This window comes from Pygocentrus nattereri, chromosome 29 (assembly GCF_015220715.1).
Source record: "Pygocentrus nattereri isolate fPygNat1 chromosome 29, fPygNat1.pri, whole genome shotgun sequence".
NCBI classification, from domain to species: Eukaryota; Metazoa; Chordata; class Actinopteri; order Characiformes; family Serrasalmidae; genus Pygocentrus; species Pygocentrus nattereri.
The window spans coordinates 192,501-208,371 of NC_051239.1; the positions used below are offsets into that span (position 1 = coordinate 192,501).

Sequence of the window (15,871 nt, forward strand, 5' to 3'; positions counted from 1 at the left end):
ACTAACCAATCAGCTCTCAGTAGCAGTAACACTAACCAATCAGCTCTCAGTAGCAGTAACGCTAACCAATCAGCTCTCAGTAGCAGTAACTCTAACCAATCAGCTCTCAGTAGCAGTAACACTAACCAATCAGCTCTCAGTAGCAGTAACACTAACCAATCAGCTCTCAGTAGCAGTAACACTAACCAATCAGCTCTCAATAGCAGTAACACTAACCAATCAACTCTCAGTAGCAGTAACACTAACCAATCAGCTCTCAGTAGCAGTAACACTAACCAATCAGCTGTCAGTAGCAGTAACACTAACCAATCAGCTCTCAGTAGCAGTAACACTAACCAATCAGCTCTCAGTAGCAGTAAAGCTAACCAATCAGCTCTCAGTAGCAGTAACACTGACCAATCAGCTCTCAGTAGCAGTAACTCTAACCAATCAGCTCTCAGTAGCAGTAACACTAACCAATCAGCTCTCAGTAGCAGTAACGCTAACCAATCAGCTCTCACTAGCAGTAACACTAACCAATCAGCTCTCGGTAGCAGTAACACTAACCAATCAGCTGTCAGTAGCAGTAACTCTAACCAATCAGCTCTCAGTAGCAGTAACACTAACCAATCAGCTCTCAGTAGCAGTAACGCTAACCAATCAGCTCTCAGTAGCAGTAATGCTAACCAATCAGCTCTCAGTAGCAGTAACACTAACCAATCAGCTCTCAGTAGCAGTAACACTAACCAATCAGCTCTCAGTAGCAGTAACTCTAACCAATCAGCTCTCAGTAGCAGTAACACTAACCAATCAGCTCTCAGTAGCAGTAACACTAACCAATCAGCTCTCAGTAGCAGTAACTCTAACCAATCAGCTCTCAGTAGCAGTAACTCTAACCAATCAGTTCTCAGTAGCAGTAACACTAACCAATCAGCGCTCAGTAGCAGTAACACTAACCAATCAGCTCTCAGTAGCAGTAACGCTAACCAATCAGCTCTCAGTAGCAGTAACGCTAACCAATCAGCTCTCAGTAGCAGTAACACTAACCAATCAGCTCTCAGTAGCAGTAACACTAACCAATCAGCTCTCAGTAGCAGTAACACTAACCAATCAGCTCTCAGTAGCAGTAACTCTAACCAATCAGCTGTCAGTAGCAGGAACTCTAACCAATCAGCTCTCAGTAGCAGTAACTCTAACCAATCAGCTCTCAGTAGCAGTAACACTAACCAATCAGCTCTCAGTAGCAGTAACTCTAACCAATCAGCTCTCAGTAGCAGTAACACTAACCAATCAGCTCTCAGTAGCAGTAACACTAACCAATCAGCTCTCAGTAGCAGTAACACTAACCAATCAGCTCTCAGTAGCAGTAACACTAACCAATCAGCTCTCAGTAGCAGTAACGGTAACCAATCAGCTCTCAGTAGCAGTAACTCTAACCAATCAGCTCTCAGTAGCAGTAACACTAACCAATCAGCACTCAGTAGCAGTAACACTAACCAATCAGCTCTCAGTAGCAGTAACACTAACCAATCAGCTCTCAGTAGCAGTAACGCTAACCAATCAGCTCTCAGTAACGACTTCTCTTTTGGTAAATTTCTTCCTCACTTTCTGTTGTTTTGCCATTTCAGGATGGCCAGGAGCACAAGATCGTGCTGTATGAGAACCCCAGCTTCGCAGGGAAGAAGATCGAGATCATAGACGATGATGTGCCCAGCTTCCACGCTCACGGCTACCAGGAGAAGGTTTCTTCAGTCCGGGTGCAGAACGGCACGTAAGTGCAGCTTCATTCACCGCGGTGCAGAAGCCAGCCTTGTTTCAGACTCTGAAAGCCCATGTGGACCCACTTCGTTAGACCTGTCCGTGCTGCGGCTATTAGTGTGTTGTTTTGTAGAACTGTTGCTGGCAAACATCGAATTTAACCTAACAAGAAACGTCATGGTGGTTCATTTCATGACGTTTTAGCTTCTGACCTGCCTACAACAACACGTTCCAGCCCATCAGTGTAGCGTTTAGCCAGGGAACCCGGTGGCCTGCGTGATTAGTGGTAGGCGATGTGTGCTGTAGCAACCAGAATGTTGTGAGTTCAAATCCCAGGACCCCCATGTTTTTCCCTTGGATGAGAAGCTTAATCTTCCGTTGTCCCAGAGTAGCAGCCAAATATCCTTTGTATGACCAATAAAAATATAACATGATCTCAACTTTGAACAACTCTGAACAGTTTATAGCAACAACTGAACAATAAGTCTCAAGATTGACTGAATAAACTTGGAGTTTAAGACGACTGAACTATCGCTCAAGGTTTTCTCTTATATTCTAATATATGATGCACCTTCTCCTGCTGTCTCCCACAGCTGGGTGGCCTACCAGTACCCTGGCTACAGAGGCTATCAGTACCTGTTTGAGAAGGGGGAGTATAAGGAGTGTGCCGAGTTTGGGGCTCAGCTGCCTCAGATCCAGTCTGTGAGACGCATCCGCGACATGCAGTGGCACCAGAGAGGGGCTTTCCACCCCGCCAACTGAGCTTCAACCCGCAGCCTAAACATATCCAGCCTTCTCCAGCCGTCACTCTCCTCCTCTTCGCCTCCTCTTCGCTCCTGAACGCTGATTTCTTCGATGCCCCGTTGTGTCAGTGAATCTATTTGCTACTGCTAATGAATGAATAAATGATTTTGCGTTATGAGTTATATGAACTGGTTTTGAGGCTTTATTTTGAGCTCAGTCATCTGAGCTTTTCACCCCTGGCACAGCCTCAGATCGCCGAATTTCTCAGCTACCACGTTTGCAATGCATTGTTATATTTAATTGCCAAGTCTTCAACTTTATCGAATGGTAGGATGAAAAAATAACAGCGCATTTTTATAGACGTTTTTCAGAATTTATACAGAAAGAGGATATTTTTGAGAATGAGGTGAACAAGAGACGGGAGATTTTTCAGATTTCTTTGCTCTTTTAAAGAAAAGACTCAACTCAAACTAATCACACAACCCCAGCCAATTAGAACTTACAACCATTTTGCCAACTGTGTTTGCACATTGTGGAATTAGACCTCCGCATTTAACCCATCTACGCAGTGAAACACCCACCCTAGGGGGCAGTGAGCACACTTGCCCAGAGCGGCCCTATGTACAGCACCCAGGGAGCAATTGGGGGTTAGGTGCTCTGCTCAAGGGCACTTCAGTCACGGACCATCAGCTGAGGGGATTGAACCAACAACCTTCTGGTCACAGGGCTGGTTCCCTGACCTCCAGCCCACAACTGTCCCCAAATATATGAACTGATTCCAAATTAATTTATATAGCACTTTTTACAATGGACATCACCATAGGACTGCTTTACATGAAATTCAAGGTCCAAAGCAAGAAGAATGAGGACAAAACCTTGAGAAGAATCAAGGCTCAAAATAGGAACCCATCCTCTGGTCATCACCGGACAGCAAAATTACAACCACAGTGAGAGTTATGAGAATTATTAATAAAGAAACATAGTGGTAGTAACAGCAATCAACATTTTAATTGCCTTTTTGTTCATTCAGTGCCTTGATAAAGCGTCTAATTTCAGTAAGTAGCAACCTTGCTTGCTAATTAGCAGTGCTTAATGGCACAGGCTCACACAAATGTCCTCATTTGCACCGAATCATAAAGCAAAGCTTCAACTTTTATCCTGTGTACTTTACTGCACAACTCTGTGACCTAAGAACAGCTCCATTAGTTTGCATTGAAGTCCCTGATTAGTAAGACCTGAATAGTAAGTCTTTCTGTGTAATAAGCCTGAGATTTTGTGATGGTAACACAAGTTGTGCACAAAAAGTGGCTACAATTACACAGAATTCTGTGTGGAATCGAACAAAGTTCATGTTTTCCTCTGGTGAGCGTGGAAATAGGAGCAATAGCACTTGTTCTGTGGAAGCTAACAGCTTCCTAAACCTACCCCAGGGAACTCTTACAGTTCTACAATCAGCCATCGAGACATCAGACTGTCTTACTTTGCGCTGTGGTGAATATTTTTGTGACACCACAGTGCCCGGCGACTTCATCGAATTCACAGAATTGTTGTTCGATCCGTCTGCAAGCGACAGAGAAGACCATCAAGATCCTGTTGGTACCAATTTTATGCATCGATGGCCACAAAACTGAAATCTTCAGCACTAGATTGAAGGTCAATAGTGATGTTCAGCTCAGCAAAGAAACACAACAGATTGTCGGTTCTGTTGGGAGGTCTTTACAATTTGAACTCAGCACATGAAAATGGCAGTGAAAAGCTGTTTTACTGGTTGGCTCAGGACACAGAGAGATAAAAGGTTTTGGATAATAACACTTTACATTTACACCATTTGGCAGACGCTCTTATCCAGAGCCACTTACAATTTGATCATTTTACACAGGCAGGTCAAGGCAGTGTTAGGAGTCTTGCCCAAGGAGTCTTATTGATAGTGTAGGGTGGTTACCCAGGCGGGGCACTGAACCCCAGTCTACAGCATAGAAGGCAGAGGTGTTACTCACTGCACTACACTTGTGGTTTCTAGCCCAACTGATCTGATTCAGCATGAAACCATGACCGCGAGGTTAACGCCACACATCGAGTTATTTTCATTTTCATACACTACACAGGACACAAGCACACAGTTCATCACGTTTACATAATGACCAATATGATATATTCTGTACGGACAGGTTTGAGTCTGCACTTTCAGTTTTTTTCCTTTTTGTTTTGTGAAAAATAATAATAATAAAAAAATGACACATGGCAGAAAAGTAAAAGATGTGCAAAACAAACTGTACACTGAACATTAGGACACACAACCTTTCATCAGATTAAAGCGCAATAAAATGTTCTGTTTACAAACAACAAATGTGACAGACACATTCACACCTAGGGGCAATTTAGCGTGTCCTATTGGCCTGCCTGCATGACTATGGGAGGAAACCCATGCAGACATGGGGAGACCATGCAAACTCAACACAGAAAGGACCAGGGCCACCCAAACCCAGGCCCCTCTTGCTGTGAGGAGACAACGCTTCCCACTTTTTCAAACCGTAACCTGCCCTTCCTGTTCTTTGGGTTACCAGTGGTTTGCATATTGATTTAAATACTCTGATATTGGTTTTTATGGTTAAACCCATGGAGAGTGTTCTTGTGTCGAGTACTTTTGTCACGACTGAGAGTAATTTTTGGCCATCCTCTACTCTTCTGGACCTCTGAGGTCTGTTAGTTGTTTGCTGTTGTTCTACTGTATTGTTACTCATACAACCGAAAATTTTCATTTTGCTGCCTATAGAGGAGCAGTGCAGTGCCAGAAGTTGCTAGTGGCTCAACCAGGAATATCAAGTCAGCCCTGGGACGTGAACTGAATAAATTTTGACACACGGTGTATAAAAGGATAGGCTCACAGTTGGTTGGCCTTCTCTTCATCGGTCATTAAGTCTTTTTGTTTTCTCTGGTCGTATTTCATCTTCTTCCTGGACCTCTGAACTGTTGCTGTCATCCTCCAGTTTGCGTCTCTTCATAAAGTCATTCAGGTCTCTGAACCCAAGAGTACTAGTGTTTCTCAAAGAGCCGATCCCAGAACTCAAAGATGACATCATTGATGTTAGTAGGACATTCGTATTACTGGTGTTACTCATCATAAATGAATCATAAATGGATCCAGCGTCAGAACGGTCATCGCCGCCCACTGTGGAAAGACGTAAAAATAATAAGATGTCAGTAAAATAGACAAGGCTGTGAGCAAAAGCCAGCAGTTGTCAGACATTATAAAGCAGTTGATCGTTAGAATAAAAGGATTTTTCTGTTTTCTTTCTGGCTTTTATTGTTTGTTACCTTTTGACGACATCAGCTGTCCTTTATATTATGAATGGACCATTTGTTTTCTTAAGGCAAAGAAGATTAGCATTTCTTTATAATTCCCTCATTCAGTCTGATCATTAATTGGCTAATTAACTGGCTGCTCATAACCATATGCTAGATGGAAAGCATTGAAACGGTCTTGTGATGTGAGAAGTTTTAGAGTGCATAAATGAAAATTTTGAGAAATGGAGAATAATATTTATTACGACGCACAAGAAAAAGGAAGATTCAGGAAGGTGAATCGTAGGAAAACAAGAAGAAGCAAAACAAAATCGAAGGCAGGTTAAGACGGCCTTTTCCAGGTGGAGATCACTAATGGCAAACGTTTTTTTGAGTGACGCCGAAGTCGCCTGTTTTCTTCTAGACAGGTAATTGAACTTACCACTGTAGGTTCTACTACAAGCTTGGAAAGGGAGAGATGAGCGAGGGTAATTCAGTTAGCCTGCAACCTCATTAATCTTACATGCTGCACCGAAAGTACTAACTATGATTGCTTCACTCAAAATAATCTTGTGCATAAACTTTCCTGAGTACTGGCTTCAGTATATATTTATTTTATATCAGTATTTCAGCAATAAATCAACAATTAGATCTAGAGACAGATCCTCAAGTCTAAGGGCCTTTTTGAATATGACATTTGTATGAACTGTGCTTGTTAACACGTCTTCTAGTTAAGATCTAACCTGTCAGATTGAGTCTCATCAGATTGTCTGTAAAGCACTAACCGGGGGTCTTCCAATTGATAGCTGATGTGCAACAGGTAATGATGTATAACACAAAAGTGCTGTGTTAATGTTTCATATGAAGTATTAATTTAGTCCCACAACAGGGAAGATTTTACCACATTTTATCCCAGTGAAAACATCCACATACACTAGTGAATGCACACACACACTAGGGGGCAGTATGCACACTTGCCCGGAGTGGTGAGCAGCTCTATGCACGGCACTCGGGAAGCAGTTTGGGGTTAGGTGCCTTGCTCAAGGGCACTTCAGTCACGTACTGTCGGCTCAGGGGATTAAAACCTGCGACTTTCTGGTCACAAGGCCCAAAAGTGGTCCAAAAAACAAAAACTCAGAGTCTGCTATTTCCCTTTTAGAGAAAATGCCCTTTATTTAAAACAGGCAGCAAGACCAGTGACTGGCTTGGTAAGGCTTATTAAAGAGGTACATCATAATGTACTCTGATGTTAAGTGAAGATAAATTTAAAGACACTTACTTGTTGGATTCGAGTGCTGCATGCTATGAGCTTTGTGGATGCGCAGATCAGAGAATGTCCGTTTCTTTGTCGTGTCTGTGCCTGTTGGCATATCTTCATCCAAAGAGTCATCTGGGACAGAATCAGCAGCTCCCAGCAGCTCCCACTCTGTCCAGCCCCCTTTTTTCTTTTCATCCTCATCATGTTGGCTACAGGCCATTCTATCTGTCCTAACGTTTAAAAGCTCATGCTCTTCTGCATCCTCACACTGCCTTTTGACCTTCCCCGGAGGAGGCTTTGGCCCTTGCGCAGGTGAATATGTACCATTTTCCGCCACCATCTCTTCTATCTTATCTAGCAGTTTCGTGACTTGAGCTCTATCAGCGTTGTCCTGGTTGTTCAGGACATGGTACCTGTTCCTGCACTTCTCAACAAGCCTCTGTAGGCTCTCCCCTTCACTCTCAATGTGTTCCTCTATGCTCCAGTCTCCTAGCCAGTCTCCACACGTGAACAGCACCATGGTGTGGTTCCAGATGCTCTCATCTAGCAGTTTGAGAAGTTCCTCCAGGGTTCTCCTTTTGTTCTCTGTGAACGTCGTATCCGTCTGTGTAATGAGGAGCACAGCGTGAGGTCCTGGGGCACACAGAGTTACACTCTGCATGACCTTCTGTTTGACAGATTCGGGAATTAGTCCAACATAGGAACGCTTCAACCAGCCTGGGGCCTCAACGAGAACAACCTCTCTGGTCCCTACTTTTCCTCGTCGGCGCACACAGGTGGAATTACTAAACTGCCCACTGCCGAGAATAGTGTTTCCTGTAGAGCTCTTCCCTGAATACATGCCCCCAAGCATCACAATCCTCAGCTCGGAGAGACGATGTATTTCACCTGTAAGGCAGAGCAGGCGTGAGCAGGAAAGTTAAACAACACAGCTTTATTATTGTCGTTATGTAATGAAATTGATTATTTTTACTTCGTATACCCTACAAAACAAGAAGGCACACATAATCCCTCATTCATTGAAGTCGCATACAATCAAATCTGATCATAAATCAGCACATACATATTTCCCAGTCTTACTTTATTTGGAGTCCACTATAGTTCCCTATAGGTTACCTACAAATGTTTAGATTCTTAATAAACTGTTTGTTGAAACTCAGTTGATTCTAAACAGTGGTGGGGTTAGGGTTAGGATTTGGACCAGGGTGAGGGTTGGGTTCAGGTTTTGGAGTGAGGGTAAGGTTAGAGTTAGGAGTAGAGCCAAGTTAAATAATAAATTACGGCCAATTTAGTGGATATTTCACTTAATTTAACTTGAAAGTAAATTAAATATCTACCAAGTATCTAACGTGTACTATCCACATAAAGTGTAACTGATTTCCCTCACAGCAAGGGTGGATTGGCTATCAGCTTTAAAAAAAATGTTTTGTTTTATTTCATATTTTCTACATTGCAGTTGTCGTAACTTTAACACTATAAAGTTTGGTCAATAGGGGGAGCAGTTCACTCACCACTCGACCTCAAACTCCCCCTACCAGCACAGGCATTGGCTCATGACCCACTGAATGCCGTAGGTTTATTGGCTCCCTGCCGAAACAGCTGCATGACTTGGGGCGTGTCTTATGTAAATTATATGTAAATGAGTTGCTGGTAGGCTGTGCTTGCTTTCATTAAACAGATGCAGAGTAGCTGTTGGGTCAAATCTGCCCAACTTTAATGAAAAACAGCTTGACTTTTTACCAAATTCATCCAGACTTCATACAAACTTTCTTTGCTTTTACATTTACGATTACAATTAGCTACAAACATGTAGTAATTTGTCAGTTTTAACTCTTACCACAAGTGAAATCAATCAGCCAAGACATGTTTGATGTCTACAGTTTGCTTCTTTAGTTTTGCTACAAGGATAATGTAGCTAAAGCAGTCAACAAGATTGCAGTATATTATGGTGTCCCACAAGTCTCAGTTCAAGGGCATACATTATTTAAAGTTTCTATGCTTCCCTTAACTGGTATAATTATTACTTGTAAAATTTGCTTTCATCTGTTTGTAAACAATGCTCTGTCCTTAGTGTATAGGCTGCTTGTTTGACTACATAGATAACATTATTCCTTGGATGACTCAGCACTCCTGCAAATGAACGCAATAAGACTAAGATGCTGGTTATAGAAAAAGCATCTTAGAGAAAAGATATACGTTTATCACCAGTCATATCTACGACTGTGAAGGCTTCAGTAGAAGATCGTTATGAATTGTGTTGCTGTTATCAGAGCACAATCTCATATCACAAGTATGATAACTTTATTGAAGAACATAGGTCTTAACTGTGGATAGAATAGAAGAACTAGATTTTTTTCCAAGGAATTTTAAGGCTTTCCTTAAAATTTCATCATATTTTAACGCATTTGTGAAGAGCAGCTGATATTTTCAGATTCTGTGATTATTAAAGCCCTTAAAATCACAGTCGTCACTGGTGATAAAGGGTACTGCTTTTCTGTGAGCCTCATGTAACTGGAACCAGTAAGGCGAGGAAGTATCGGTATCCTACCCCTCAGCGATCTCAATGCCTGTCTCCTCTCCATCATGTTGGACGCTCTCAGCTTTGCACGTTCCTCTCCTGTCTTCTGTTTCTTTCGCACTTCTTCTATTAACAGCCTGTTGACCTCATAATGTTCCCCGCTGTTTCCTGCTACCACTTCCTCTACCTTCTGTAGGAGCTCTTCAACCTGACCACCATCATCCCTGTTGTTGTTATTGAAAACGTGGTATCTATTTCCACACTTCTCCACAAGCCACCGCAGTGCATACCCTTCACTCTCAACGTGCTGCTCAATGCTAGTTTCCCCAAGCCAGTCTCCATAGGTGAACAGCACCACTGTGTGATCCCAGACCTTCGCTCCCAGAAGTTCCAGGTGTTCCTCAACTGCTCCTCTGTTCTGCATTGTGAATGAGCCGTCCGCTCGTATGACCAGAAGCAGGGCATGAGGTCCTGGAGGGCATAGAGATGCACTGCACAAAAGTTCCTGTTTGTTTAGCTCTGGTGTGTCCTTTACGCTGTAGTTGTTCCACCAACCTGGAGCTTCTACCACGGTGACCAGCCTCCCTGCTACTTTTCCTTCTTTGATCACGCATTTTGATGTTCTTCTTAGGTCAAACTCTTCTCTGCCCAGGATGGTGTTCCCTGCCGAACTCTTTCCTGAATGCCTGTGTCCCACCAGCAAAATTCTCAGTTCTTGTTGGGTCTGAGCTGTAAAAGGTATTAGAGAAAAAAAGCCAGTGAAAGTGGCTTGTGTTAAAACAGAAGTACTTTTTATAGAACTTTAATTTGTATTTTTCTATCATCATTCCTAAATAAAACACATGCTCACGAAAGACTAGAAATAAAATTGACACTTGTGTTTTATCTTATATGCTTCTTTTAACATTTAAGCTGAAAGTTTGGCCAAAACGTCAGGTTTACACTCCAAAATGTAGTCGATTAGCCACGATATGCTTAATAGCCAAAGTCTGCTTTTTTGGTTTTGCACTAGAGCTATAAAGCTAATGCAGTTGGTGCACTTAGGCAGCAGAATTAGCATTTTTCCAACTGAGCATGTTGTGTTGGGTGCTTATATATGTATCTTCTGGTGTCCCACAGGTCTCAATTCTAGGACCTACAATATTTAACGTCTATGCATTGGCTGGCTTAATTAATTAGTCTAAAATTTGCTTTCATCCATATACAGAAGACACCCAGCCATAATCTGTCTTTAGCATTTGGTTCCTCTTTATCTAGGAAGAGTTTTACTATACTTTTACTTTTCATAACCAAAAAGAGTAACTCAACTAATTTGCATTGAGGTAGTTACTGAATAATAAGCCACAGTATGTAATAAGCCTGAGATTTTAATGGGATAAGAAGTGAATGTCTCAGAATTCTCAGAAGAGTGCGGCTTTGAAGCAGCTCTTCTCACAAGTTCTCTTACCTGTTTGACATGTAAGGGCTTGTTTCTGCATCTGTGCTGTGATCTGTCTCTCCGCTGCTTTCGTTTCATCCGTTCTTCTCTGAACTCCAAGGTCCTGTAAAATCTTACAGTCCACCTCAAAATGACGTCCACCGTTTCCCATCACCATGTCTTTAATCTTCTCCAGCAGCTCCTTCACCTGCCTGGAGTCCCTCTTCTTATTATTAAAGACATGGACTCTGCGCCCACATTTCTCCACGAGCTGCTGGAGGGCGTCTCCTTGACTCTCAACGTGCTTCTCGACTGTGGTGTCTTCAAGACAGTCTCCAAAGGTAAACAGCACCATGGAGTGACTCCACACACTGTCAGTCTGAAACAAACCCTGACGTTCCTCCAGTGCTCTTCTGCAAGTCTCCGTGAAGCCAGTGTCCAGACGGACCACTAGCAGCACTGCATGGGGTCCTGGAGGGCACAGAGACGCACCGAGTACGATTTCCTGAGCGTTTAAATTCGGAGTGTCCTTCACTCTGTAATTCCTCCACCAGCCTGGAGCCTCAATCACAGTGAGCGCTAGTCCTTCAGCTTCTCCTTGCCTCTTCACGCACTGAGCGGTCTTCAAACTCGGCCCTTCGCTGCCCAGGATGGTGCTTATGGATGAACTCTTGCCTGCTGCTTTATTGCCCAGCAGTAAAATCCTCATTTCAGTAAGACGCTGTGCCTCCTCTGCAAGCAGGAAAAGAGACTTAAATTCAACATTTAGAAGCCAAGACCTTTCATTGTACCAACCCCATATCTCCAAAATGGTAACTTTACAGGAGAAGCAAAAAACCTACTTTACTTTTAATGTAAGTCAATGGAACCAGACGTCTTTCTAAGTCATTTTGGGCCGTTTCTTTTGGGCCTATCATCATGAAATTTACATCTAATGTAAAGAGCAACAGGCATTTTCAAATGAGATCCAAAACTGAAAAATGCCAAAAGCTGAAATTTTTTTTCAGGGGTTTTGCTCTGACCACAGCGATATAGAATATAATGTGCTCTATATAAGAAACTATAACCTCCATAACTTTGTTAATTATTATTATTATTCATTTTATTACATATGTTTTGTGTGTATTAGTTGTACTTGAATATACACATAAAATGTTTGATTTGTGAAGTCAAAGCACTTCTTGTAGCTCTGGAGTGGTCAGTCAGCGTCAGTATATTTTGTTTACAGTATATTTATGCATATTTGTGTATGTGTACAGTGGTCTCTGGTTCTCTAACGTGGCCGTCGTCCATCCTAAAGACGCCCGTAAGACATGAGCTCCTCAGTGCTGCTCATTGGCGCCTTTCGACATGTTAGTTCTTTGAGAAGCATTTTGTTCCCTCTAATAAAGTTCCCTCTCCACAGCACCAACAGCACTTACAGTCAGGCAAGATGTTGACACCCATCACCATAACATTAGCAGCACGGCAGCAGCTCTCATTCTGGAGAAGCAGTAGGCAAAGCCATTTTTTATTCTTTTCCATTAGTTTTAGTTATGTTATTACATTTTTTAGGGGGCAGTCGTGGGCTGGAGGTCAGGGATCTGGCCCTGTGACCGGAAGGTCGCCGGTTCGATCCCCAGAGCTGACAGTCCATGACTGAGGTGTCCTTGAGCAAGACACCTAACCCCCAACTGCTCCCCGGGCGCCGTGGATAGGGCTGCCCACCGCTCCAGGCAAGTGAGCTCACTGCCCCCTAGTGTGTGTATTCACTAGTGTGTATGTGGTGTTTCACTTCACGGAATTTCCCCGAATGTGGGATCAAAAAAGTATCACTTAACTTAAATATTAAGACAGTCCTGGAAATGATGAGCTCCAGTTTTCAGTTTTAGTACATGTAAAAACATTACTCGCTGGTTAACAGCTCCTGCTGCATGTTTCACAGTGGTCAGGGCTGCCAAAATCCCCCCAAAGACCTCAAAAGTTTGCATAAAAGCCAGCAAACCGAAGCTGCAACTGGATCATTTTCTCCCACAACTGCATTTTCAAACTGGCCCAATTCAGAAGGGGAAACTGCAAACTTGGCAACCCTGACAGCGAGCTGTACCAAGCAGTGCGTACATCTCACATATAGATGGAACAGAAATGCTGACAATACACTTAAGAGAGCTAAAGAGGATAAAAAGGGGGTCGTGTTATAAGGGGGACCCCTCATATCAAACCCATAAATCAAGACTACACACAACAACATGGGCAGTTGTTTGGCTATAAGTGGTATCACTCAGCACCTGTTAGGCCTCAAAGGGGCTTGAGTATCAGTCATGAAATTAGCATAAAAAAATGTTTTGAAAATACCATGAAAGGCTTTTCTGCCACCCCCCCCAAAAAAAAAGCATCTTCATTGTACATAATTGTAAACTGTGCTTCACACGTTGTCATTTTTGCTTAGTATTCATTTATAGAGATCATTTAATTACCTAGGTTATTTAATTAATCATAATTACTTAAACATAACAATTTTCATAAATGCCAACTGAAAAATGAAGTATTCATTAATTGACATTCTTACATACAAAATAATATAACTGGAGTGAGTGGACGGCCCCCACAAAGGAGTTCACTTGTGCTCCCTCAGTGACTCAAGACCTGACTTGCACTCACACCCCAGAGACTCGAGACTTGATTCGAACTCGCACCTCAAAGACTCGAGATTTTGAACTCGTCTTCAGAGATTTGAGACTTAAATTGGACCCAAACCCCAGAGACTCGAGACTTGACATTGTCTTAGACCCCACAGACACGACACTTGATTTGGGCTCACATCTCATAGCCTCAAGGCTCAACTTTTACTCACCTCCGAGACACGAGGCTTGATTCAGACTCAATTCTTAGAGACTCACAGAGAGTCAAGACTTGATTCAGAATCGTACCTCAGAGACATAAGACTCAATTCAGACTCAATCCTCAGAGACTTGAGACTTGACTTGGACCCAAACCCCAAAGATGCAAGACTTGGTTTGGACTCACACCTCAGAGATTCAAGACTCGACTTTGACTCGAACCTCAGAGACTCAAGACTTGATTTGGACTCACACCTCAAAGACTCGAGACTCAACTTGGACCTGAATCTCAGAGACTTGAGACTTGATTCAGACGTGCACTTCCGAGACTAGACTGGGACTCACACCCCAGAGACTCAAGACTTCACTTGGACTTAAACCTCAGACTTAAGACTTGCTGCACACTGGTACCTTAGAGACTCAAGACTTGATTCAGACTCGCATCCCAGAGACTCAAACCCCAGAGACTTTTACTCACAAGCAAAGTTTCAGTTTCAGATTTATTTACAACTTAGTTCCAAGTTTAAGTTGAATAAAAACTGGCTTTAAACTCAGGATCACAGATGAGCTCCTTTACTATGTTGATCTGTAGGCGTCTGTTCATAAACATAAACCAGCCCAAACTCATTTACTATAAAATGAAATGGTGTTTGTAGAAATTCAGAAAAAAGCCGCGTCAGTCTCGACTGCATATGTGGACATATTTCTATATTGAGCTCTATTTACACAAAGTTAGGTTAGTTCATCATTTATGTTGAACAGACTCTCCCAAAGTTTTACGCTGCTGCGCTGACGTTGAACCGCGTGCTGCACTGGGTCGGTATGACCAACAGGTCAAAACCAGCTCTAAACAAAGTGACCGCTGGGCCCTGATTGGTGCTCTGGCTTTGCGCTTCTTTCGTTTTGACATGTTACGTTTTTATACACACAGAAACCAAAAGGAACCACAGATTTCTCAAAATGTAGGAGGAAAAAGTCGGATATTAGACTCTGAAATGTAGTGGAGTGAAAGGAAAAAGTCGCCCAGAACGGAGAAACTTCAGTACAGATACACCAAAAATACTAAAGTACAGAAACTAATTACATTTACTCAGTTACTCAGGTACTCAGTTACTCAGATACTCAGATACTCAGTTACTCAGTTACTCAGATACTCAGATACTCAGTTACTCAGTCCCGCAACCTTGAGGAAGAAGTGGCTTAGAAAATGTGTGTGTGTGTGTGTGTGTGTGTGTGTGTAGTTACTCAGTTACTGTCCAACACTGCTGTTAAGCCAGGTTGCTCATGGCTTTCTACGGCCTTACCTGGAGCAGACTTACTGCTGGAGGGACAGCGAGCTTCATCCATTCTGCTCTCCTCTTTGTTGTCTGGTGCTCTTCTCTGCTGAATGAAACGTTCACACTAACACTCAACTTGCTGCCACGGAGTGGTTTTACTTGTTCTGCATGTTTTGCAACAGCGTCAGCAAAGCCTGTTAACCCTCAAGCTCCCACAACGACTCATCCACTGTGACAAATGGCTGTTTTAGCTTAAAGAAAATCACGAGCGAGTCCAAAATGAATGGGTTGATATGGACCATCCGAGCGAAATCGTAGTTTATAAATGCTGAAACATTTTTCATGTAAAAGAATGTGATCATTTCCTGAACACAGAACAGTATAAAACATTTTAACACCGCCGTTTCGTTTTTAAGAGCTTTTAAACTGGAATTGTAGGAGTTTAAACCGGCGCCTCATGCACATTGAGCTGCTCCGCTCGCCAACCAATCAGCACTCAGCAGCAGTAATGTTGGCGTCCTGCTGCCCAAAACCCGTTTGCTGTAGAATTAAGGAAACATTCAGGCGGGATTTCTTTGTTTTTTAGTGAAATCCATCCGTCTACTTTCTAAAATTAAAGAAACGTTCTGGTTCAGTGATTAGACACTATTTTAACTTCTCTCCCATTCATTGAGGACTCCCTCGCAGGTGCCCTCTTCTGTTCAGCAGGCCTGTTGTTGATATAACAGGGGAAATAAGAAGCGGCCAGCCTCCTTAAAAACAAGCTATGTTGCTCGGTTAGCTGAGTTAGCTGGCTGTGTTAAAGTAACTTACGTTGAA

At 42.7% G+C, this 15,871-nt stretch overlaps 2 protein-coding genes across 2 annotated transcripts in view; one reads left to right on the forward strand and one right to left on the reverse strand.

The window, feature by feature from the left end:
* crybb2 (crystallin, beta B2) overlaps window positions 1-2,663 on the forward strand; it is a 5,220-nt gene extending 2,557 nt beyond the window's left edge. Inside the window, exons 5-6 of the mRNA XM_017682172.1 lie at window positions 1,608-1,750; window positions 2,331-2,663. Coding sequence (XP_017537661.1) covers window positions 1,608-1,750; window positions 2,331-2,499 — 312 coding nt within the window. The 3' untranslated portion in view covers window positions 2,500-2,663. The remainder of the gene's footprint in view (window positions 1-1,607; window positions 1,751-2,330) is intronic.
* A 1,736-nt stretch (window positions 2,664-4,399) lies between these two features.
* LOC108410875 (GTPase IMAP family member 8-like) lies at window positions 4,400-15,385 on the reverse strand. The gene is made up of 5 exons (XM_017682170.2): window positions 15,080-15,385; window positions 10,987-11,688; window positions 9,570-10,268; window positions 7,043-7,909; window positions 4,400-5,650 (listed from the first exon to the last, which is right to left on the reverse strand). Exons 1-5 carry the CDS (start codon window positions 15,120-15,122, stop codon window positions 5,385-5,387), a joined length of 2,577 nt encoding a protein of 858 aa, XP_017537659.1. The 5' UTR covers window positions 15,123-15,385; the 3' UTR covers window positions 4,400-5,384.
* Between the last annotated feature and the right edge of the window lie 486 nt (window positions 15,386-15,871).